Source organism: Melanerpes formicivorus, unplaced genomic scaffold (assembly GCF_026170545.1).
Source record: "Melanerpes formicivorus ecotype bairdi unplaced genomic scaffold, bMelFor1.0.p_v2 SCAF_46, whole genome shotgun sequence".
In the NCBI taxonomy this organism is placed as follows: domain Eukaryota; kingdom Metazoa; phylum Chordata; class Aves; order Piciformes; family Picidae; genus Melanerpes; species Melanerpes formicivorus.
In genome coordinates this window covers 233,451-258,724 of record NW_027142398.1, presented here as the reverse complement: position 1 = coordinate 258,724, position 25,274 = coordinate 233,451, and the positions used below count along the sequence as shown (strand labels likewise).

Below are 25,274 nucleotides of genomic sequence, written 5' to 3'. Positions count from 1 at the left end.
CCACTGGCAGCAGGCTCCAAAGCAGCCCTGTAGCAAGGGGCCACAGCGAGCCAAGGGCTGCTCCTCACCCTAAGTGTTGGGGTTGGGCTCTCCTCCCAGGCAAGCAGCACCAGAACAAGAGGACACAGTCTCAAGCTGTGCCAGGGGAGGTTTAGGCTGGAGGGGAGGAGAAAGTTCTTCCCAGAAAGAGAGATTGGCCCTGGGGATGTGCTGCCCAGGGAGGTGGTTGAGCCCCCATCCCTGGAGGTGTTCAAGAGGGGACTGGATGTGGCCCTTGGAGCCATGGGTTAGTCAGTCATGAGGTTTTGGGTGACAGGTTGGACTGGATGATCTCTGAGGTCTTTTCCAACCTTACTGATTGTATGATTCTAAGATCTAAGGCCTCCTGCAGGAAGAGCTGCAGGTGCTGAGGCCCTTGGCTCGCTCCCAGCACTCAGGGTGGGAAGCAATCTCCAGCTAGGTCTGCACTAGGAAAGTCTGCTCCAGGGGCTGGTCACCTCAGCTCTTCTGTCCTTAGGAGCTGAGGCTCTGGTTAGAGTGAGGGTGGGGAGCTCCCCAGAGGGCACTGGGAGCCATGGTTTAGTTGTCAGGAGGTGCTGGGTGACAGGTTGGACTTGATGAGCTCTGAGGTCTTTTCCAACCATGTTGATTCTATGGGCAAAGGAGCTCCACCATCTGCAAAGGTTAGCCCCTGCTCCCCTGCTCCCTTTTCTGAGGAGGAGACAGTTCATGGATTCAGAGATTCAAGAGACTCAGTCACAGCATGGTTTGGCTTGGAAGGGACCTTGAAGCTCATCCACTTCCAACCTCCCACCAGCCCAGGTTGCTCCAGGCCTCATCCAGCCTGGCCTTGAACACCTCCAGGCAGGGGAGCAGCCACAACCTCCCTGGGCAGCCTGTGCCAGAGTCTCCCCAGCCTCACTCTAACCAGATCCTCAGCTCCTCCTCACCCTCAGCTGTTTTGTAACTCTGGGTCTACCAGAGCTCTTCATGCCAGGAGAGGAAAGCACCTCCCAGCTTCAGTCACAGCATTTTCAGGAACATCTTGCAGCAAACTGACAGCTCCAGATGAAGCCATCCAGAAACTCCTCATTTTTGTTCTGAGTTTGAAGCCCACAGCTCCAAGAACTGCTCCTTCATTTCACTACTGGGGAAGGGCTTGGTCAGACAAGCAAAGGCTGATTAGTCAGCCTCCAGGAAAGCACCAAAATGACTTCAAGCCAACCAGACATTGTGAAATCAGGGCCTGCCTGCCCTACCCCAAGAGGAACTCACAGTCTCTGGGCTGATGGAGCACAGCCTCAGAGTGGCAGGGGATGGAAAGGGCCTCTGGAGATCAAGCCCAACCCCCCCTGCCAAGAAGCAGAACTCTCTGGTTCTCTAGCTTCCCCTCAAGATCACACAGAGCACATCCAGCTGGGGTTTGACTGTCTCCAGAGATGGAGACTCCACAACCTCTCCTGGCAGCCTGCTCCAGGGCTCCACCACCCTTGAAAAGGGTTCACTGATTCACAGAATGGGTTGGCAAGGACCTTAGTGATCACACAGCTCCACCCCTGCCACAGGCAGGGACATCTTCCACTTGGAGAGGCTGCTCATGGCCCCATCCAACATGGACTTGACCACCCCCAGGGAAGGGACATCCACAGCCTCCCTGGGCAGCCTGTGCCAGAGTCTCACCACACTCACTGGCAAGAATTTCTTCCTAATCTCCAGCCTCAGGCTGCCCTCCTCAAGCTCCAATCCATTGCCTCTCATCCTGGCACTCCCAGCTCTTGTCCAAAGTCCCTCCCCAGCTCTCCTGTAGTCCCCTCCAGGTACTGGAAGGCTGCTCTGAGGTCTCCCAGAGCCTTCTCTTCTCCAAGCTGAACAGCCCCCAGCTCTCTCAGCCTCTTCATGTTTGGAGGGAGCTTCTCAGACTCAAGTCTGTGCCCATTACCTCTTGTCCTGCCACTGAAGAAGGAGAGATCTGCACCTACCAAGCTGGGAAACTGAGGGCAGGGACCAAGCTGTCAAGAAAGGTCCAAAGTCCACTGGTTAGGTGCCCCAGAAGGCAGCTGGTGCTGCCCTGGCACACCTATGTCTATGTCCACAGGAGCAGCCTGGCTTGGGGGAACAAATCCCTCCCAGCTGCTGCCCCTGGTCTGATGGTGGCTGCAGCCTGGGGGAGAAGTGACATGTCAGCACCAGCAGTGCAAAGAGGGCTCTGCTGGCTGCCTCTGCAGCACACCCTGCCTGCAGGGCAGCAAACCCAGGCTGTGAATCCACTGCCTCTGCACAGGAGGAAACAAGAAAGTCTGCAGGCATGGAAACAGAGAAGCAAGAGGAAGCTTCTCCCCCTTCTGGATGAGCAGAACAACCTGCAGCCAGCTCACTGTCAGCAAACCCAAATACTCAGCTCTCTGCTGAGCAGAGGCCAAAGTAAAGCAGGGGAGGAAAATAGCTTGGCACCACCTGGCACTGCCAAGTCAGCCTTCTTCTGTCCCCTTTGCAGGAGCTGGTGGCTGTTGGTGACTCCTGAGTCACAGATGTCATAAAAGCAGCAAGGCTGGGGAGGGGTCTGGAGCACAGCCCTGGGAGGAGAGGCTGAGGGAGCTGGGGTTGCTCAGCCTGCAGAAGAGGAGGCTCAGGGGAGACCTCCTTGCTCTCTGCAACTCCCTGCAGGGAGGTTGGAGCCAGGTGGGGGTTGGGCTCTTCTCCCAGGCAGCCAGCAGAACAAGAGGACACAGTCTCAAGCTGTGCCAGGGGAGGTTTAGGCTGGAGGGGAGGAGAAAGTTCTTCACTGAGAGAGTTGTTAGCTGTTGGAATGTGCTGCCCAGGGAGGTGGTGGAGTCCCCATCCCTGGAGGTGCTCCAGAGGGGATTGGATGTGGCCCTTGGAGCCATGGGTTAGTTAGTCATGAGGTGTTGGGTGACAGCTTGGACTTGATGCTCTCTGAGGTCTTTTCCAACCTTACTGATTCTCTGCAAAGGGCTGAGTGCATGCATCCAGCACAGCTCAGCCACACTGGGAGCTGCTGGGTGAGGGGAGGGAGCCCTGCCCACAGCTGCAGCTCACATCACACTGACACACAGCAGAGTGGGTGCAGAACCTGCACCAACACAACAGCAGCCAGCCCTCTGCTCAGCAGGAGCACAGGAAGATCCTCTGGGAGCAGGAGGAGAAGGTCCTGCTGAAGGCAGCAAGCAGCTAGAAAGCAAAGAATCATTGAGGCTGGGAAAGACCTTTGAGATCAGCAAGGCCAAGCCTGAACCCAGCACTGCCAGCTCACCACTAAAGCATGGCCCTCAGCACCACATGAGACCCCTCCAGGGGTGGGGACTCCACCACTGCCCTGTGCAGCCTGAGCCAGGCCTTTACAATCCTTTTGGGGAAGAAATTGTTCCTCATGGCCAACCTAAACCTCCTCTGGTGCAACCTGAGGCCATTCCTCTCACTTGGTCCCTGGGAGAAGAGCCCAATCCCAACCTGTCTCCAACCTCCTTTCAGGGAGTGGTGGGCAGCCAGAAGGTCTCCCCTCAGCCTCCTTTTTTTCAGGTTCACCAACCCCAATTCCCTCAGCTGCTCCAGAGAGATCTCAGAGCTGCCTTCCAGTACCTGAAGGGGCTACAGGGGAGCTGGGGAATGACTTTTGGTAGGGGCTTGTAGTGCCAGGATGAGTGGCAATGGCTTTGAGCTGGGAGAGGGGAGATTGAGACTGGAGAAGAAATTCTTGACAGTGAGGGTGGTGAGACTCTGGAACTGGTTGCCCAGGGAAGTTGTGGATGCCTGATGCCTGCAGGGGAGAGGGAAGTGCTGGTGCCTGCACTTTGCACCAGAGAACTGAAACCCAGGGGGAATGATTTGTCCACTCCAGCCTATGGCAGAGAAGAGAAACAAAGCCAGGTCCCACAGGCCCCTGGCACAGCACTAGAAAGCCTTCAGTTACCCCTTGTGTCAGCCCCAAATCCTCTGGTAGAGCCCAGGGCTCTGCAAACCCAGCAGCTGCCCAGGGGCTCCAGGAAGCACTGCTGGCCCTGCTGCAGGCTGTGGGGGTGAGAGGCATTCTCCATGCCCAGAGCAGCAGCTTGCCCCAGCCCTGGAGAGTTCACAGGCTGTGCACAAACATGAGCTCAGGAAAGAGCAAATGCAAACCACATTTCTGCAGAACTCTTCCCCAACTGAAGGGACTTGGGTTCATAGCTCTGGGAGAACAGCTGGAAGAGAGGCAGAGCTGCCAGCCCCAAGGGTCCAGGAGTCAGCTTTGAAGCAACAAAGGCTGGGAACATTTGTTTTGATCTGGGAATTGATCTGGGGGAGAAGGGCAGCAAGCAGCCCAGCAGAGGGACAGGCAGGAAGGAAATTTACTTTGGAGCCACTCCTGCAAACCTAACACAAGGGAGAACCTTGTGGCCACTGCTCCTCACCTCAGCTGCTCAGAGGTCCACCCACAGCCAGCCCTGGTCAGCCACAGCACAGCTCCCGGGGTGGAAGGGCTGAGGCTGGAGGGGAGGGTGAAGGCAGGTCACCCTGAGCTGGAGGGAGAGAAGAGCAGCATCCTGGCACCACTGCTCCTGCCAAAGGCTCAGCACCACTCTCCCGTGGGGCTCTGGCTCTCGGGGTGGCAGGCGGCTGAGCTCCCCTTGCCGTCCAACACAAACCCGGCTGCTCAGCCCACACCTACCGGGGCAGCCGGCTCTAACCTGCAAGCCCGGACACAGGAAGGCTGCCCCAAGCCCCCAGCTCGCAGAGCAGGCTCAGGAGGGCCAGCACAGCCCCTGAGCACAGCCCCAGGCAGGCAGGCTGCCTCTCTCAGAGGAAGGGAACCGGACCACCCCCGCGCCGGGCCCGGCGCTGTCCCCGCCACGCCGGGCGGTGTGGCCAGGGGCCCCCTGCCAGCACTGCCGGTGGCCAAGGCAGCCTCCAAAGTGCTAACAGGTGGCTTGCAGCAAGAGCAGCCCAGGCTGGGCTTGAACTGCTGCCTGAGCACAGCAAGCTCCAAGTTTCATCCTCAGCCCCCTCACGGCTTTCCTCTCCCAGGATCCACAGAAAGGAAGGAAGAGGAAGCTGCACACTGAGCCCCTTCAGCAGCGCCTTGCTCAGCTGCTCAGCCTCCCTGCCTGCTGCCTGGGCAAGGATGGCCCGGAGGTCACCAGACCTGCTTGCAAGACCTCCTGGCCTTCTGCTAACAAGATGTAGCTTTCCCCCCCCCTAAGGTCACAAGGTAAAAACACAACATCATGCACCAGGCAGGGCTGAAACAGCTCCAGAGACCACAAAGCTCTGGCTGACCCCTGCCCAAGGGCTCTGGCTGACCCCTGCCCAAGGGCTCTGGCACCCAGCAGCAAGCTGTGGAGCTGACACCAGCGCTGCTGGGACACCCCCCAGAGGCTGCAGCTGCCTGCAGGGAAACCAGGACAGGAGGGATTCCCACAGGAATGCAGCCCAGGCTCAGGCTGGGTGCTGCACTCTCCCAGTCTAAGAGCCAGGGTCTCATCTGCTTGGCTTTGCTGAGGCAGGACCAGAGCCACCCCTCCTGGATCTGCTAACTGGGACATGCTGTGCTTTCCACCACAACCTAATACTGGGAGAAAAAGCCCTCTCTGCACCTCCTCTCCTTTCCACAGAGCTGGCTTCCTGCCCACCCTATTGCTCATCACTTCACATTTCTGGGGCTCATGGAAGTGTGAGGGATTGTAAATGAATTCAAACAGCAACCTCACATCCTTCCCCTCCATCCCTCCTTCCTATCCATCTCCCCTTCCCCTCCATCCCTCCTTCCCCTCCATCAGATGTTTCCTGAACTCCTCCTCACTCCTCTGCTTTTCCAATCAGTAGCCCCAGAGGTGCTCCTGCTCTCAGAATCACAGAATCACCAAGGTTGGAAGAGACCTCAAAGCTCATCAAGTCCAAGCTGGCACCACAGACCTCATGACTAACCCATGGCTCCAAGTGCCACATCCAATCCCCTCTGGAACACCTCCAGGGATGGGGACTCCACCACCTCCCTGGGCAGCACATTCTAACAGCTAACAAGTCCCTCTGGGAAGAACTTTCTCCTCCCCTCCAGCCTAAACCTCCCCTGGCACAGCTTGAGACTGTGTCCTCTTGTTCTGCTGCTGCTTGCCTGGGAGAAGAGCCCAACCCCCACCTGGCTCCAACCTCCCTGCAGGGAGTTGGAGAGAGCAAGAAGGTCTCCCCTGAGCCTCCTCTTCTGCAGGCTAAGCAACCCCAGCTCCCTCAGCCTCTCCTCCCAGGGCTGTGCCCCAGACCCCTCCCCAGCTCTGTTGCCCTTCTCTGGACACCTTCCAGCAGCTCAACCTCTTTCCTGACCTGAGGAGCCCAGAGCTGGACACAGGACTCCAGGTGTGGCCTCAGCAGTGCTGAGCACAGGGCAGGATGAGCTCCCTGCTCCTGCTGGCCACACTCTGCCTGCTGCAGGCCAGGCTGCCCTTGGCCTTCTTGGCCCCCTGGGCACACTGCTGGCTCCTGTTCAGCTGCTCTCCACCACTCCCCCCAGGTCCCTCTCTGCCTGGCTGCTCTCAGCCACTCTGCCCCCAGCCTGTGGCACTGCCTGGGGTTGCTGTGGCCAAAGTGCAGCCCCTGGCACTTGTTGAATGCCATCCTGTTGGCCTCTGCCTATCTGACCAGCCTGTCCAGGTCCCTCTGCAGAGCTCTCCACCCCTCTAAGAGCTCAACTCCTGCCCCCAGCTTGCTGTCCTCTGCACATTCACTGCTGATGAACTCCATCCCCTCCTCCAGATCATCAATAATGATATTGAACAGGCTGGGGCCCAGCACTGCTCCCTGGGGCACACCACTGGTGCCTGGCTGCCAGCTGGCTGTGGCACCATTCACCACCACTCTCTGGGCTCAGCCTCCAGCCAGTTCCTGACCCAGCTCAGAGAGCTGCTGCCCAAGCCAGGGGCTGACAGCTTGGCCAGGAGCTTGCCAGAGTTTAAGGGAAGGGATGGACAATGGGGGATCCCCTGTCCCACCCACCTGACCCTGAGCCAACAGAAGTCTCTTGCCAGCAGAAGAGAGGGAGACACAGAGAGCAAAAGCAGAAGGGAGTTGGCATCCCAGGGTGCCCCTTTTAGCCAGGGCAGGAAGGTCAGAGCCAGCACAGACAACCCCAAACAATGAGCTGCCCAAGCTAAAAATAAAGCCAGGGAGGGCAGGGCCAGAGGGGTTTGTTTTTACAGTGAGCTGACAGATGATCAGCATTGTGCCACAGCCCTGCTCAGAATAATTCACAGCAGCAGCAGGGTCACCCTTTGTGTTTTATCAGGGAGGCAGAGCCCCTGCTCACACCCATGTGCCAGCCTCAGGCACTGGAAACAATTCACTGGCAATGAGAAAGACTCAAACTTTTCCACTGCTATTATGCTGGATCAGGAAATCTTATTACAGGATCCCAGAACCCCAGCGTGCTGTGGGCTGGAAGGGACCTCTGGACATCATCCAGACCAACCCCCCTGCTCCAGCAGGGCACTCACAGCAGCTTGCCCAGGGGCACAAGGGCCAGCTGGGTTTGGAAGCTCTCCACACAAGGAGACTCCACAACCTCCCTGGGCAGCCTGCTCCAGGCCTCCAGCACCCTCACACCAAAGAATTATCTCCTCCTGTCCAGGTGGAACCTCCTGGGTTCCAGTTTGTGCCCCTTGCCCCTTGGCCTGTCTCTGGGCACCACTGACAAGAGCCTGGCCCCAGCCTCTTGCCCCCCACAGCTCCTTTAGCTCTTGCTGAGCATTGCTCAGCTGCCCTCTGGGGCTGCTCTGCTCCAGGCTCTCAGCCCCAGGGCTCTCAGCCTTTGCTGCTCCCAGAGCTGCTCCAGGCCCCTCAGCAGCTTCCCAGCCTCCCCTGGACTCTCTCCAGCAGTTCCCTGGCTCTCTTGAACTCGGGGGCCCAGAAGTGGACCCAGGACTCCAGCTGTGGCCTGACTAGGGCACATCCCCCTCCCATGATGGGAAGCACCCCATCAGGGAGCCACTTGTCTAACCTGGAATGGGTTGTCCAGGGAGGTGGTCGAGGCCCCATCCCTGGGGGTGTTTAAGCCCAGGCTGGATGAGGCTCTGGCCAGGCTGATCTAGTGTGGGGTGTCCCTGCCCATGGCAGGGGGGTTGGAACTGGCTGATCCTTGTGGTCCCTTCCAACCCTGAGTGATACTATGATACTATGAACCTCCACACACCTTCCCTGCGCTGTTAGGTGAGGTGCTGCAGACACCACCGCTCTCACACCCACAGCCCTTTCCCAAGGCACCACTTTGCCAAAACCTACTTTTCCCTAAGCCCAGGTCACATGTGGAGGTTTCTAAACTGTGCTCACAGATACCAAGACCTGGTTGACAAACTGGTTTTGCCTCCTTGCTGAGGGGGAGGAAAAAAACCCAACAGGTGCCATTTACCCTGCAAGGCTTCCACAGTACAAGTGGCAGATTTTGAGGGGAAGAGGAACTCCTGTGGAGGACCAACCCTGAGAGGTGTTAAAAGGAAGGAAATGAGAATGTGCATGGCCAAAATGATGCAGTCAGAGATAAAACATGCCTCATTCCCAATGAAGGGAAGGGAAGGAGCCTTAGCTAGAAGTCAGGATGCTATTTTTAAGCACAGTGGTAAGGCAAAGAGAAAACCATGGTGCCATGCCAGTAACACATCTGTGATTTGGGGCCCAGGAGACACTCAGATGATTTCCAGGCTTGGTATTTCACTTGGTATTTCTTGCTAGGCTCGTGTTGGAGCAGAGAAATGGTTCCTTACTCTCAAGCATGTACTTCTTGGCAATGGGCAGGGAGAGCAGCCGGATGTGCCCGATGAGGGAGCCCCAGGCGTGGGCCCTGGAGAGCGGAGCTTCGGGTGGCAGAGGGCTGTAGGGCTGGATCACAAAGTAAACAGTCAGCAGGACCAGTCCCAGCGTGAGCAGGGCCTGCAAGAGGAAACAGGCACCTCGTTAATTACACTGCAGTGGGCCGATGTGTCTCCAGAGCAGGACACACCTTCTGGCTGCTATCGAAGCCTTGTGGCTGAGCACCGGCTGAGGAGCGCTCCCATTTTCGCTGTGGCTGTGGGATGCTATCACCGAGGATTTCCTGTTAGGCTGCTGAATTTTGCCCTTGGGCAGCCCTTCAAAGTGGAGCCACAACTCTGCTCTTGTGTCTTCAGCACTGCAAACAGCCCGGGGCCAGAGCAGCGAGGACCATCCGCAGACGCTTCCGATCCCTCCCCCCAGAGCAAACAGCAGCCTGCACTCCTGCCATGCCTCTTACACAAGGTTTGGAAGGCAAATATCCATCAAGCCTCCAAACACTCTGGCAGAGTTGGCAGCAGCTCCCTCCTCCATAGAAGAATCCCAAATAAGCCTTACAGAGGTGACATGACACATTTCTCCCCCCGGGCCACAGTCAGAGGGAATCGACAGCAAAAGAGAAGGACAGAAGCCGAAAGTTCATCTCCCGGTTTCCTGTTCCCCTGCCTCATGTCACAGCTTCTGATGGGACAGGAGGAAGAAAGCTTCATTTCTGTGATGATTTTGTGAAGATGCCACTGAGATATTCCTGACTCTTGCCAACAGAACAGAATTAACCAGGCTGGAAAAGACCTTCCAGACCGTCGAGTCCAAGCTGTGGCTGCGAATGTGCCCTTGGAAGCAAGGGGCAGAGAGATCAGTGAGAAGTTTATTGCTCTCTATACATACTCTGCAACAGGGTATTGACAGTCACCCTTCACAGGCATGGACATTTAGTTGGTGGAACTACCTTTACAGACACTTCAAACAAATCAAATGACTCCTAGCACTCAATGGAAACTGATATGGAAAGCACCAGGGGAGGGGTGAGGCAGTGACCGGCAGCCAGCCTAAACCTCCCCTGGCACAGCTTGAGACTGTGGCCTCTTGTTCTGATGTGAGGAAGAAGTTCTTCACAGAAAGAGTGATTGGCCATTGGGATGTGCTGCCCAGGGAGGTGGTGGAGTCACCATCACTGGAGGTGCTTAAGAAGAGCAGGGGTGAGGCACTTGGTGCCATGGTTTAGTTGATTGGATGGTGCTGGGTGGTAGGTTGGACTCGATGATCTCAAAGGTCTTTTCCAACCTGGTTAATCCTATCCTATCCTATCCTATCCTATCCTATCCTATCCTATCCTATCCTATCCTATCCTATCCTATCCTATCCTATCCTATCCTATCCTATCCTATCCTATCCTATCCTATCCTATCCTATCCTATCCTATCCTAATTCTGTGTTGCTTGCCTGGGAGAAGAGGCCAACCCCCACCTGGCTACAACCTCCCTTCAGGTAGCTGTAGAGAGCAATGAGGTCTCCCCTGAGCCTCCTCTTCTCCAGGCTAAGCAACCCCAGCTCCCTCAGCCTCTCCTCACAGAGCTGTGCTCCAAACATCCCAAATCTACCTGACAACAGCAACCTTTCCACCTGCTTTGCAAAACTTTTTACAGTGTCTTTTAGTCAAGGGTCTCAAAACCATTTCCCCCCACCAAGCATCGTGGCATCAGGTTTATTTTACAGACTAGAAGGGGAATAAAGGCAGGTAGAAGCTTGTGACAGGGTCAGACACAATCTGGATCTCTTCATGATTCAGCTTTAAGAATCTCCTTCCTGTCTCACTTTCCCACTGAGGGGGCTGAATCTTTGCCTGAAGGATCAACCCTTGCCTTAACTCTTTAATAATTTAAGGAGAGGAAAGTGTTGACACTTTAAACTTCCCCCACACATGAGCGCCTGCAAATCAGGGTCAACTGTCTCCTGTTCACAACCCAGCTCCTGGGACAAAGGGAGGAAGCTTCACAGCTTTTCTAGTGAAGAACTTGGGGAAAATGCAATGGGAAATTTGAGAAGGATATTGAGACACTTGAAAGTGTCCAGAGAAGGGCAACGAGGCTGGAGAGGGGTCTGGAGCACAGCCCTGGGAGGAGAGGCTGAGGGAGCTGGGGTTGCTTAGCCTGCAGAAGAGGAGGCTCAGGGGAGACCTTCTTGCTCTCTGCAACTCCCTGAGGGGAGGTTGGAGCCAGGAAGGGGTTGGGCTCTTCTCCCAGGCAAGCAGCACCAGAACAAGAGGACACAGTCTCAAGTTGCACCAGGGGAGGTTTAAACTAGATGTTAGGAAGAAATTCTTCATAGAGAGAGCAATTGGCCATTGGATGTGCTGCCCAGGGAGGTGGTGGAGTCCCCATCCCTGGAGGTGTTTAGGAAGAGCCTGGCTGAGGCCCTTGGTGCCATGGTTGAGTTGATCAGATGGTGCTGGGGGAGAGGTTGGACTTGAAGGTCTTTTCCAACCTGGTTCATTCTATCCTTTCAGCCCCAGGGATGCCAAGCTTCCCACTGGCACAAGAGTCAGGAATCTCTCAGTGTCATCTTCACAAAATCATCACAGTGGGTTTCATTTGGGGGAAAAAGGGACAAAAAAAAAGAAGCTTTCTTCCTCCTGTCCAATAAAAAGCTGTGAAATGAGGCAGGAGAACAGGAAACTGGGAAGTTGAACTTTCAGCTTCTGTTCTGAGGTGAGGAGAAAGTTCTTTCCAGAAGGAGTTATTGGCCCTTGGGATGTGCTGCCCAGGGAGGTGGTGGAGTCCCCATCCCTGGAGGTGTTCAGAAAAGGCTTGGATGTGGCATTTGGAGCCATGGGTTAGTTAGTCAGGAGGTGTTGGGTGATAGGTTGGACTTGCTGATCTCTGAGGTCTTTTCCAACCTTATTGATTCTATGAAATAAAAGGCTCAGCTGCAGGAGGAGGACCTGCCCTCCCTCCACTCCCCCCCTGAATGATCTGTGCACACACAGAGACACCTTACCTTGTAGAGAAGCACTAAGACAGGGTAGCGTGGAGGGCCCCTTTGGGGCTCATTTCTTTCCAAGAGCTGCTTGATGAACCTCTCAATGGCTTTTTCTGACATCCCACACTGGTGGCCTGTCTGCCTCACCAGGTCGATTGTCTCTGAGAGCTTGTCGTAAATGCTGAGCTCGTTGGCTGAGAGCTCCATGGCCTCCGCTCACAAAGCCCTGCGGAGAGACCCGGGGGGTTAACAGCAAGCACGCTGCAGCCACACAGCCCAGCAGCAGCCCTGCAGGCAGGGCAGGAACCTCGTGGTGTCTAGGCAAGGAGGGAAGCTCTGAGGCAAACCTCTTCACAAAGCCACGATATTTAGCTCCAGTCCAAATAGTCTCTGCCGGGGACGAAAGCAGTGTTGAAATGTCCTGACAGGAGAAGCAGCAGCCCAGATTCCCAGCTTATGGAAATGAACAAAGCCCCCCACCCCCAGAAATCAGGGAAACTCCATTTCTTCATCTCCTCCAAACCAACCCAGCCCATGTGGGGATTGCTCACCAAGTGCAAGAGGCAGCGACACAAAGCTGCTGATCCCAGGGCAGCGGCCGGGCTGAAGCTCTCCCTGCGCTGCCGCTTCGGTCGCTTACCTGACCAGAGATTTGTTTCCATTAAAGCCTCTGTCAGCAGCGGGAGGAGGACAGAGGAAGGAACAGAAGGTGTGGGGCAAAGTTCAACAGTTTACAATTTGTCGAGGTTTTCGCAACCTAAGGTCCAGGCCAAGAGCTGATTGAGTAACAGCAGCGTGGAGAGCAGCCCTGCTCCGCCGGCAGCCGCAGCCGCAGCAGCCCCTACGGCGCACCTCGAGTTCGCCCGCAGGGTCACTCACATGCAGGGACACAAAGTAACTCAACACTGCAGGGCTGGGAATGCCAGAGGAGAGGAAATGGCATTTGACAGCGAGCTGCTTCCCTCCCGCCCCTGAAATTGCAACGGGCAAACACTGCTGAGGCCACACCTGGAGTCCTGTGGCCAGCTCTGGGCTCCTCAGGTCAGGAAAGAGGTTGAGCTGCTGGAAGGTGTCCAGAGAAGGGCAACACAGCTGGGGAGGGGTCTGGAGCACAGCCCTGGGAGGAGAGGCTGAGGGAGCTGGGGTTGCTTAGCCTGCAGAAGAGGAGGCTCAGGGGAGACCTTCTTGCTCTCTCCAGCTCCCTGCAGGGAGGTTGGAGCCAGGTGGGGGTTGGGCTCTTCTCCCAGGCACCCAGCACCAGAACAAGAGGATAATCATAGAATCAACAAGGTTGGAAAAGACCTCAAAGATCATCAAGTCCAACCTGTCACCCAACACCTCATGACTACTAGACCATGGCACCAAGTGCCACATCCCCAATCCCCTCTTGAACACTTCCAGGGATGGGGACTCCACCACCTCCCTGGGCAGCACATTCCAAAGGCCAACAACTCTCTCTGTTGCCTTAAAGTAAGCTGGATTCCCCAGGGTTTCATCTTACCTCACTCCTAACAGGCTGAGCTCTGTGGTGAGAACATCAGGCATTTTGGGTGCATGGGCTGAGGGGACACAGTCTCAAGCTGTGCAAGGGGAGGTTTAGGTTTGAGGTGAGGAAGGAATTCTTCCCAGCAGGAGAGATTGGCCCTGGGGATGTGCTGCCCAGGGAGGTGGTGGAGTCCCCATCCCTGGAGGTGTTTAGGAGGAGACTGGATGAGGTCCTTGGTGCCATGGTTGAGTTGATCAGATGGTGTTGGGTGAGAGGCTGGACTCAATGATCTTGAAAGTCTTTTCCAAGCTGGTTAATTCTATTCTATCCTATTCTAGCTTGTTGAGAGCTCACCTATGAAATGGCCTCGAGTTGCACCAGGGGAGGCTTAGTTTTGGAGAGCAGAATAAGCTTCTTCATGGAAGTTTCTGCCCAGGGAGGTGGTTGGTGGTTGACTCTCCCATCCCTGGAGGTGTTTTAAAGAGGCAGAGATGTGGTGCTGAGGGATATGGTTTAGCACCAACCTTGGTAGAGTTAAAGAATGGTTGGACTCAAATCACAGAATGGCTCAGGTTGGAAGGGACCTCAGAGATCATCCACTCCAACCCCCCTGCCATGGGCAAGGACACCTCTCAACTAGACTTGGTTGCACAAGGCCTCATCCAACCTGGCCCTGAACACTTCCAGAGAGGAGGCAACCACAACCTCCCTGGGGCAACCCATTCCAGTGTCTCACCACCCTCAGACTGAAGAACTTCTTCCTACTCAGCTTCAAACCATTCCTCCTTGTCCTGTCTCCAGACACCCTCATGGAAAGTCTCTCTGCAGCCTTCCTGCAGGATCCCTTCAGGTGCTGCCAGGCAGCTCTGAGGTCCCCCTGGAGTCTTCTCCTCTCCAGGCTGCACAGCCCCAGTTCCCTCAGCCTGTGCTCACAGCAGAGCTGCTCCAGCCCTTGGAGCATCTTTGTGGCCTCCTCTGGCCTCCCTCCAACCACTCCATCTTAAATCTTAGAGGTCTTTCCCAACCAGAACAATTTCTGTGAGCAATCAAGAGGCAAAAAGGAAAAAGAAAGGGAAAGAGAACTGTGCTTCTCTACCACTCCCCCTGCCCACCACAAAGGCCTCTGCAGGACCAAGAGCAGCAGATGGGCTGAAGAAAAGAGGTAAAGAAATTGCTGGATGAGTTCCTAGCTGCCAACGTGGGAATCCCATTGTCAGAGAGATCTTTCACCTCAGAAAAGCACTGCTGGGGGAAAGGGAGCATCTGTGAGGGCCTTGGCTTGCTTCTTGTTTCTGAGCTGGGAAAACTCTAACCTGGATCAAACTGGGAGGACAGCTGAAGCTTTGGGGGGAGGCAAGAGGTCAGCCCTGAAAGCACAGCCTGAGGAGCAGCATTTACAGAGAGAAGCAGCAGGAGGGATGCAGCCAGCTCCCAGCAGAGAGGGGAATCCATCTCCCTTTCTCTCCAAATGCTACCTGACACAGGAACCAGCTCACAGATCCAGCCTGCTGCCTCTCCCAGCCCACCACTCTGAAGCCTGTGCTGCAAGAACTGTGGAACTGCTTCCCAAGGTCTTCCCTGCACAGTCCCAGCAGCTCAGCCTGCATTCCAAAAGCTCAGATCCATTCTGCTCACCAGAGAAGGAGCTGAGCAGTGTAACACTCTGCCTAGGCTCAGACTGGCTCTGAGCTAACTCCCTCTGGATGCTCCCACAGGAAAGGTCAGCCATAAATGTGTGTAGAGATCAAGGAATCACAGAATGGCTCAGGAAGGGACCTCAGAGCTCCTCTACTTCAACCTCCCTGCCATGGGCAGGGACACCTCGCAGCTACACTCAGCTGCTCAAGGTCTCATCCAAGCTGGCCTTCAACACCCCCAAGCAAGGAGGCATGCACAGCCTCCCTGGGCAGCCTATTCCAGTCTCATCACCCTTGAACTCAAGAACTTCTTCCTCAGCTCCAGTCTAACCCTGCCCTCCCTCAGCTTCAAACCATTCCCCCTTGGCCTGTCTCCAGACCCCCTCATGGAAAGTCTCTCTGCAGCCTTCCTGCAGGATCCCTTCAAGTCCTGGCAGGCAGCATTAAGGTCCCCCTGGAGTCTTCTCCTCTCCAGGCTGCACAGCCCCAGCTCCCTCAGCCTGTGCTCACAGCAGAGCTGCTCCAGCCCTTGGAGCATCTTTGTGGCCTCCTTTGGACTCACTCCAGCAGCTCTGTGTCCTTCTCATGCTGGGGACACCAGAACTGGAGGCAGTACTCGGGGTGGGGGTCTCAGAAAGGCAGATAAAGAAGATTCTCCTGTTAGGCAACCAAGCATGAAACCTGATTTGCCTTTAGAGAACTGGCTGCCAGCTCTCCTCCTGAAACCAAGGGCTCCTACATGTCAGAACAGGAGAAAAAAAGAGAAGTGGGTTTCAGGATAAAAGCAACCAAACCACCAAACCTTTCTTTGACAGGACTAGCAGCCTCAGCCATTGCTGATCTTCTCCCAGCTCCCTGCTCTGCTCTTGCACATTTGTTTACATGGTCACATGGTGAATCAGACCAGGAAAATGATCTGGCTGAAAAACAACTCCCCCCCACCCCACCCCCCCCCAAACGTGTTTGGTCAGCAGCTGCCTGAGCATCCAGCTCAAGCAGTGCAATGTCAGATGTTGTATTAACATTAGTGTCGAATTTCCTAGCCACAGCCTTAGAAACACCACAAAGGGGTCAAATGCCAAATTAAAACCTAACCCCCAAGCACACAATGAGAACATGATGCACTACAGTGCCAGCTTAATTAGCTCCTGGCCCCGTTCTAACCACATTCCTTGCGCTCCATGCAAGTATTTGTCCCAGATCTCTCCATCTGAGCAGCCCCATGGGTTGATCAATAATATCTCACCGAGGATCCTAAGCTCTCTGAGGCAGGGACTTATTCTTCTCATCTGTAAAGCACCTGGCAGGCTCTTGACTCTCTGACAAACAATGCATTGCTTTACCCTTTCATTTATGTAACACCCTGATTCACATACCAAGCCAGGGCCAGCACATCTGTAGGGTATTAAATGCTTTCCCCCCCCCCCCCCTCCCAGCTTTTATGATCCCTCCAGTTGCCTTGATGCTGCAACTGGTGTGCTAAATGGTCAGAAAGGTTATCCTCCTTTCCCTGGCTGCCCTGTGCCAAAGCTTCTGCCTGTGGAGCTCTCCCGTGCCCAGTTCCAGCAGAGCCAGCGAGCTTCCCCTTGCTCGCAGGATGTGCCTGGAACGACTTACACCAATTATCCCTTCAGAGGCACTGTCAGACACGGGGATTTCCCCCTCCCCTTTCCAAGCAGCAGAAGCATCCTACTACAAGAACACGCTGAGATCCAGCCCAGCTCTCCCTGAGTGGGCTACAGTCTCTTCAACTCTCAAACACCTCTGCAGGCACAACCCCTGGAAGCCACAGACGTTCAAACCCCAACTCAGCTCCTCGATAAACTCCAGGCTAAGCCCTGTCCTCAGCTAGGAGATAAGGCACTGGGGCTCCTGCATTGTTCTGAGCACACAGGAGGCCTTAAAAAACAAATAACAAGCCATTTATTTCCCTTCCTATCACCACAATACAACCGACAAAATCATAACAACAGGCTACTGTACCCTCTTGGCTGTGACACAGGGATCCTGAGCAAGCCTTATTCCCTTGCAGACAGAGCCAGGCCTCTTCGGCTGGGCACCCAGATGTTCTTGCTGGGCTTTGATGAACTCCAACCCACCCCAGGAGGAAGCTGCAGCTCTCTCCACAAGCAGCAGAGCCTCTTGGCCTGAAGGGTTTCCTCCTCCCCGGTGCTCAGCTCCCCCCCAGCTACAGCCAAGCCATGGACCCAGGCTCCAGCAGGGCAAAGGCTGAGAGCCCAACTCTGCTGCCAGAGGAACCTTTCAGAGGGAAAGGAACCTGTGTGGCACTTTGAGGAGATGCCTAACGTAAAATGTAAACAAATCACTGTCGGGTGTTAAAAAGGGAAATGAAGGTAACCCTAAACAACTCCGGGCTGGGGGGGAGGGGGAAGGTATCGATCATGAGAGTGAAACGCCGATACCCAGCGACAGCACATCCTCATCAGCCAGCCCTGTGCTCGCAGAGGCAGGCAGTGATGGGAAGTGATGATCTCGGCTCTGTGGGCTGCTCTGATGCCCTCCCAGCTGCCTGCCTGCCCCCCAGCCCCTGGGTTCTGTGGGCTGCTCTGATGCCCTCCCAGCTGCTCTGATGCCCTCCCAGCTGCCTGCCTGCCCCCCAGCCCCTGGGTTCTGTGGGCTGCTCTGATGCCCTCCCAGCTGCTCTGATGCCCTCCCAGCTGCTCTGATGCCCTCCCAGCTGCTCTGATGCCCTCCCAGCTGCCTGCCCCCCAGCCCCTCGGCTCTGTGAGCTGCTCTGATGCCCTCCCAGCTGCCTGCTCCCCAGCCCCTGGGTTCTGTGGGCTGCTCTGATGCCCTCCCAGCTGCCTGCCCCCCAGCCCCTCGGTTCTGTGAGCTGCTCTGATGCCCTCCCAGCTGCCTGCCCCCCAACCCCTGGGTTCTGTGAGCTGCTCTGATGCCCTCCCAGCTGCCTGCCCCCCAGCCCCTCGGCTCTGCGGGCTGCTCTGATGCCCTCCCAGCTGCCTGCCCCCCAACCCCTCGGCTCTGTGGGCTGCTCTGATGCCCTCCCAGCTGCCTGCCTGCCCCCCAGCCCCTGGGTTCTGTGAGCTGCTCTGATGCCCTCCCAGCTGCCTGCCCCCCAGCTCCTCGGTTCTGTGGGCTGCTCTGATGCCCTCCCAGCTGCCTGCCCCCCAACCCCTCGGTTCTGTGGGCTGCTCTGATGCCCTCCCAGCTGCTCTGATGCCCTCCCAGCTGCCTGCTCCCCAGCCCCTGGGTTCTGTGGGCTGTTCTGATGCCCTCCCAGCTGCCTGCCCCCCAGCCCCTGGGTTCTGTGGGCTGTTCTGATGCCCTCCCAGCTGCCTGCCCCCCAGCCCCTGGGTTCTGTGGGCTGCTCTGATGCCCTCCCAGCTGCCTGCCCCCCAGCCCCTGGGTTCTGTGGGCTGCTCTGATGCCCTCCCAGCTGCCTGCCCCCCAGCCCCTCGGCTCTGTGGGCTGCTCTGATGCCCTCCCAGCTGCCTGGCCCCCAGCCCCTGGGTTCTGTGGGCTGCTCTGATGCCCTCCCAGCTGCCTGCTCCCCAGGCCCTCGGCTCTGTGGGCTGCTCTGATGCCCTCCCAGCTGCCTGCCCCCCAACCCCTCGGCTCTGTGAGCTGCTCTGATGCCCTCCCAGCTGCCTGCCCCCCAACCCCTCGGCTCTGTGAGCTGCTCTGATGCCCTCCCAGCTGCTCTGATGCCCTCCCAGCTGCCTGCCTGCCTGCCCCCCAGCCCCTGGGTTCTGTGAGCTGCTCTGATGCCCTCCCAGCTGCCTGCTCCCCAGCCCCTCGCCTCTGTGAGCTGCTCTGATGCCCTCCCAGCTGCTCTGATGCCCTCCCAGCTGCCTGCCCCTCTGTGAGCTGCTCTGATGCCCTCCCAGCTGCTCTGATGCCCTCCCAGCTGCCTGCTCCCCAGCCCCTGGGTTCTGTGGGCTGCTCTGATGCCCTCCCAGCTGCTCTGATGCCCTCCCAGCTGCCTGCCCCCCAGCCCCTCGGTTCTGTGGGCTGCTCTGATGCCCTCCCAGCTGCTCTGATGCCCTCCCAGCTGCCTGCGCCCCGCACCGCCCGCGCACCTCCCCGCCACAGGAGCTCCCCCCCGCCCCCCGGGAGGTTTATTGGGTTTAAATCGCTAAAATGAAGCAGACAACAGCCCCCCCCCCCCCCCCAAGCTGTGCTCCCGGCAAGGCCCTGGCTGGAGCCCTGCAGCCCTTCCCCCAGCAGGGCTCAGGCAGCCCCTCCCGGCCCCGGCTGCACCGTGAGGGGCCGAGGCCAGCCGCGGGGCTCCCCCCCGCCCCGTTTCCCCCCACCCCCCACCCCCCGCCTCCACCGCCCCTGGCCTCACCCCGGCGGCCGCCCCGCTCCGCCGCCCGGCTCCGGGCTCCTCCCGCCCGCGATGGAGGCGGGGCGCGGGGGGCCGGCCCGGGCCGCCGCTTCCTGCTTCCGCCGCGCCGAGGAGAGGCGAGGCGAGGGCTGGGCTCGGCTCGGGCTGGCTCGGCTCGGGCTGGCTCGGCTCGGCCCAGCCCCGCGCCCCGGGCGTGGCGGCACCCCCGCGCCGGACCTCTGAGACCCTTCCCCCAGCACCCACCTGAGCCCTGGGCGCCTGGAGAGCAGCCCCGCAGCACCTGCATGGCCTCCTCCCTACCTTCCGCCCCTGCCTAGCACCCTCGGACCCCCATGCACACCCCCCCGCACCAGCCCGACCCCCCCAGACCCCCTCTCAGCCCCCCAGCACCAGCCTGACCCTCCTCAGACTTCCCGAACCCCCCGCACCAGCCCGACCCCCCTAGATCCTCTCTTAGCTCCCCCGCACCAGCCTGACCCCCCTAGATCCTCTCTTAGCTCCCCCGCACCAGCCTGACCCCCCTAGATCCTCTCTTAGCTCCCCCGCACCAGCCTGACCCCCCTAGATCCTCTCTTAGCTCCCCCGCACCAGCCCGACCCCCCTAGATCCTCTCTTAGCTCCCCCGCACCAGCCCGACCCCCCTAGATCCTCTCTTAGCTCCCCCGCACCAGCCCGACCCCCCTAGATCCTCTCTTAGCTCCCCCGCACCAGCCTGACCCTCCTAGATCCTCTCTTAGCTCCCCCGCACCAGCCCGACCCCCCTAGATCCTCTCTTAGCTCCCCCGCACCAGCCCGACCCCCCTAGATCCTCTCTTAGCTCCCCCGCACCAGCCTGACCCCCCTAGATCCTCTCTTAGCTCCCCCGCACCAGCCTGACCCCCCTAGATCCTCTCTTAGCTCCCCAGCACCAGCCTGACCCCCCTAGATCCTCTCTTAGCTCCCCCGCACCAGCCTGACCCCCCTAGATCCTCTCTTAGCTCCCCCGCACCAGCCCGACCCCCCTAGATCCTCTCTTAGCTCCCCAGCACCAGCCCGACCCCCCTAGATCCTCTCTTAGCTCCCCAGCACCAGCCCGACCCCCCTAGATCCTCTCTTAGCTCCCCCGCACCAGCCTGACCCCCTTAGATCCTCTCTTAGCTCCCCCGCACCAGCCTGAACCCCTAGATCCTCTCTTAGCTCCCCAGCACCAGCGTGACCCCCCTAGATGCTCTCTTAGCTCCCCCGCACCAGCCCGACCCCCCTAGATCCTCTCTTAGCTCCCCCGCACCAGCCCGACCCTCCCTAGATCCTCTCTTAGCTCCCCCGCATCAGCCCGAACCCCCTAGATGCTCTCTTAGCTCCCCCGCACCAGCCTGACCCCCCTAGATCCTCTCTTAGCTCCCCCGCATCAGCCCGACCCCCCTAGATCCTCTCTTAGCTCCCCCGCACCAGCCTGACCCCCCTAGATCCTCTCTTAGCTCCCCAGCACCAGCCCCACCCCCCTAGATCCTCTCTTAGCTGCCCAGCACCAGCCTGACCCCCCTAGATCCCCTCTCAGCCCCCCAGCACCAGCCTGACCCTCCTCAGACTTCCTGAACCCCCCACACCAGCCCGGCCTCCCCCCCAGACCCCCTCTCAGCCCCCCAGCACCAGTCTGACCCCACTCCAGGACCCTCAGACCCCCCTGAGCCCATGAACACATTGAGAACCCCTGCACACACCTGCATGGAACACCCCCCCATTACCTTCAGACACTCACCCAGCACCCTCAGGCATCCCCCTGCTAACCTTAAAACCCTCTCATGGCACCTGCCTGAGACCACAGCACCCACCTGCCCCATCACTAACCTTGTAACAGTCACCTGAACCCTTAGCACCTTCAGACACTCCTCCCCAGTAACCTTAAGAACACCCTCCAGGACCTGCCTGAGCCTACAGCAACCCTGAGAGCTCCCCAGCACCTCCAAAGCCCTTCACAGCCGGATGCCACAGCACCCCCTCCAGCCACAAGTCCCCAGCATCCCCCTCCCCAGCACTCACTCCTCACTCCCTACAACCCCATCTGTCCCATTCAGCTCCTCCAGCTCTGCTGAGCTGCCCTTGTGCTCCCTAAGACACACCCCTCTGAACCCCACTTACCCCGAGCCCCAGGGGGACACAGATGCCCATTCCTGCAGCTAGGGTGACACATGGGCTGTTAACCCCCTAAAAATGCTTCCAGAAGTAGAAGGCTGGGAACCATAGAATCAAAGAGTTGTTTTAGCTGGGAAAGGCCTCTAAGATCATCCAGTCCAACATCAACCCAACCCCACCATGGCCCCAAGTGCCATGGCCACACCTTGCTTGCACACCTCCAGGCATGGGGAACTCCACCACCTCCCTGGGCAGCCACTGCCAGCCCCTGACCACTTTTGCCTCGAAGAAGTTGTTCCTAATCTCCAACCTAACCCTCCCCTGGCACAATTTCAGGTCCTCAGAGCCACCCCTCAGCCTCACCCAGCTCTCAGGGCTGGGCTTCAGTCCCTAACTGCAATTAAAGGCCTTTGAGCTGGTTAGGGCTGCGAGCAGTGGGTTTGGTATCTCTCTGGTCTCTTGTTTATGTTCTTGGACTCAACAACTTCCCAGGGTGATGAATTCTGCAGTTTAATTAAACACTGGGAGCAAAAGGATTTCCTTGTACCAGGTTTGGATTTCCTGCCCCATCAATCCCAGCATGGGAAGTGGGATGCTCTCCACACCCCCATTTTGCTCACTTCTGAGGGAAAGGGGCTGAAACCCTGGGGGGAGACCCAAGAGCTGGTGTGGCTGGAGTACTGAAAGTTTTGGCTGCTGCTTTGTTCCAGCTCTTCAGGAGCTCGTCCAAGTTCTCTGCTTTCATGGTGGACACATCAAAGTGAGAGGGTTTTAAATGCTTAGTGACTTTGGGCTGGTAGCTGAGATCTTCTGCAGTCATGGCTTGGCTGGGGCAGCTATTTGAATTCCCTTCAGGAATTACAGAGGGAAACAACCTCATTTAAAGGGAATTCCTGTGGTCCAAACAAATCCACATTCCCCCCATTGCTAGCAATGTCTCAGACCTTGATCCTCCTCCAAACGTTGGGGGGGAGGGGGGAGCAGCATTTAACAGCTTGCAAATAGTTCAACCAGGGCAAGTGTAGGGTCCTGCCCCTAGGGAGGAATAAAACCCTGCAGCAGTATAGGTGAGGAAGGACCTGCTGGGAAGCAGCTCTACAGAGAAGGGCCTGAGAGTGCTGGGGAACAGCAAGCTCCCCATGAGCGAGCAAGGTGCCCTTGTGGCCAAAAAGCCAAGGGTGTCCTGGGGGGCATGAAGAAAAGTGTGGCCAGCCGGTCAAGGAAGGTTCTCCTCCCACTCTACTCTGCTTTTGTCAGGCCACAAGTGGAGTACTGAGTCCAGCTCTGGGCTCCCCACTTCAAGAGAGACAGGGAACTGCTGGAGAGAGTCCAGCTGAGGGATGTAAAGCTGCTGAGGGGCCTGGAGCAGCTCTGGGAGCAGCAAAGGCTGAGAGCCCTGGGGCTGAGAGCCTGGAGAAGAGCAGCCCCAGAGGGCAGCTGAGCGATGCTCAGCAAGAGCTAAAGGAGCTGTGGAGGGCAAGAGGCTGGGGGCAGGCTCTGCTCAGGGGTGCCCAGGGTCAGAACAAGGGGCAAGGGGCACAAAGTGGCAGCCAGGAAGTTGGAGCTGAGCAGGAGGAGAAAGTTGTTTGGGGTGAGGCTGCTGGAGCCTGGAGCAGGCTGCCCAGAGAGGTTGTGGAGTCTCCTGGGGTGGAGAGCTTCCAACCCCCCCTGGGCACTGTGCCCCTGGGCAAGCTGCTGGGGGAGCCCTGCTGGAGCAGGGGGGTTGGACTGGATGATGCCCAGAGGTCCCTTCCAAACCTCACTACAGAATCAATATGGCTGGAAAAGACCTCAAAGATCATCCAGTCCAAGCTGTCACCCATCACCTCCTGACTACTAAACCATGGCACCAAGTGCCACATCCAATCCTCTCTTGAACACCTCCAGGGGTGGGGACTCCACCACCTCCCTGGGCAGCCCATGCTGGGGCTCTGTGAAATGAGAGGTCCCTTTGATTCTGGCAGGGATCCTACTGCTGGGATCAGGAATTATTGAAGGTGAAGGATGCTTCCAAATGCAATGCACTGACCCTGCTTTCCCACCTTCTTTTTTTGCCTTCCTGGTGTTCCTCTCACCCTGGCAGTGAAAAACAAAAATAATCAATTCTCAAGTTTGGAGCAGGGGGTGGGGGGAAGGTTTGGGCTGGTTTGGCCTGGTTTATACAAGACTTTTGTATACAAGCTCAATCTTTCTCTCCAGATGAGATTTCTAGTGGAATCAGACAGAGATTGCTCGGGCCTTGCTGTCCTGGGAAGCCGATTGGAGCTGGATGGTCTTCAAAGTCCCTTCCAACCCAAACTACTTTATGAGTCTATGAAATTCATAAGGGATAAAAGCACAGATCCAGAGGAGGGCAATGAAGCTGGGGAGAGGTCTGGAGCACAGCCCTGGGTGGAGAGGCTGAGGGAGCTGGGGTTGCTTAGCCTGCAGAAGAGGAGGCTCAGGGGAGACCTTCTTGCCCTCTCCAACTCCCTGAAGGGAGGTTGTAGCTAGGAGGGGGTTGGTGTCTTCTCCCAGGCAAGCAGCACCAGAACAAGAGGACACAGTCTCAAGCTGTGCCAGGGGAGGTTTAGGCTGGAGGTGAGGAGAAAGTTCTTCCCAGAGAGAGTTGTTAGCCATTGGGATGCGCTGCCCAGGGAGGTGGTGGAGTCCCCACCCCTGGAGGTGTTCAGGAGAGGATTGAACATGGGGCTTAGTCCCATGGTTTAGTAGTCATGAGGTCTGTGGTGCCAGGTTGGACTTGATGATCTTTGAGGTCTCTTCCAGCCTTGGTGATTCTGTGATTGTTGTGCAGATCTCTCCTTTGGGCCCCTCTCGCAGCTCCCTGCTCTGTCTTTGCAGCAGCAGCAGTTGGTTTGAAGGTCTTGCTGCATTTGCTGCCATCTAATGGGAGAACTCAGCCTTGGCTCTGACTTTTCGAGCAAATCGAAACATTATCCTGCTCGATCCTGCTGCTGCTCAGCAAAGAAGCATCTTCCACCTCTCCTCCCAGCGAATCAAGGGAAAAGGATGATCTTAAATGTCTTCTCCAACCAAAATTAACGGCAGCAAAGATGGTGAGGGGTCTGGAGCACAGCCCTGGGAGGAGAGGCTGAGGGAGCTGGGGTTGCTTAGCCTGGAGAAGAGGAGGCTCAGGGGAGACCTTCTTGCTCTCTGCAACTCCCTGAAGGGAAGTTGGAGCCAGGTGGGGGTTGGGCTCTTCTCCCAGGCACCCAGCAGCAGAACAAGAGGGCACAGTCTCAAGCTGTGCCAGGGGAGGGTTAGGCTGGATGTTAGGAAGAAATTCTTCATAGAGAGAGCAATTGGCCATTGGATGTGCTGCCCAGGGAGGTGGTGGAGTCCCTGTCCCTGGAGGTGTTCAAAAGGAGACTTGATGGGGTGTGTGGTGCCATGACTTAGTTGATTAGATGGTGTTGGGTGAGAGGTTGGACTTGATTATCTTGAAGGTCTTTTCCAACCTGGTCTTGTCTCGTCTGGTCCACTCCATTCCATTCCATTCCATTCCATTCCATTGATTCTGTAACTCCAGGAGAAGATGCTTAGGGATGGGAGGTTTAGTGGTCCAGAGGTGCTGGAGCATGGAAATGGGACACACAGAAAGGAGAGAATTCATACAATCACAGAACTGTCAGGGCTGGAAGGGAGCTCAACCCCCTGCCATGGGCAGGGACACCTCACACCACAGCAGGTTGTTCACAGCCACATCCAGCCTGGCCTTCAAAACCTCCAGGCATGAGGCTTCCACCACCTCCCTGGGCAGCCTGTGCCAGTGCCTCTCCATCTTCATCTCCAAGACTTTGCAATTCCTGCATCATTCTACCCTACCTGCTGAAGCTCACCTCCCTACTCTTTCTGAGCAGAAGCTTGGCCCATCAGTGCTGTGTTTTCATCTCCACCTGCAAACCAGCCTCACCTCCTAAAGCCAAGCCTGAGGGTCTTAAAG

At 57.2% G+C, this 25,274-nt stretch overlaps 1 protein-coding gene across 6 annotated transcripts in view; it reads right to left on the bottom strand.

The window, feature by feature from the left end:
- The window catches only part of CUNH6orf89 (chromosome unknown C6orf89 homolog), a 34,334-nt gene extending 15,046 nt beyond the window's left edge, over positions 1-19,288 (bottom strand). For 3 of the 6 annotated variants that reach the window (XR_010989882.1, XR_010989883.1, XM_068159467.1), the window contains exons 1-3: positions 19,220-19,288; positions 11,785-11,992; positions 8,742-8,907 (exon numbers count right to left, since the gene is read on the bottom strand). Coding sequence is in view for 4 of the 6 variants with exons in the window: in XM_068159467.1 (XP_068015568.1) it covers positions 8,742-8,907; positions 11,785-11,973 (355 nt within the window). In the remaining 2 variants the exon portion in view is untranslated. Of the gene's footprint in view, positions 1-8,741; positions 8,908-11,784; positions 11,993-12,317; positions 12,748-13,606; positions 14,338-15,691; positions 15,830-19,219 lie in introns of those variants that run through there. The other 3 variants (XM_068159468.1, XM_068159470.1, XM_068159469.1) reach the window with 3 other exon arrangements.
- Between the last annotated feature and the right edge of the window lie 5,986 nt (positions 19,289-25,274).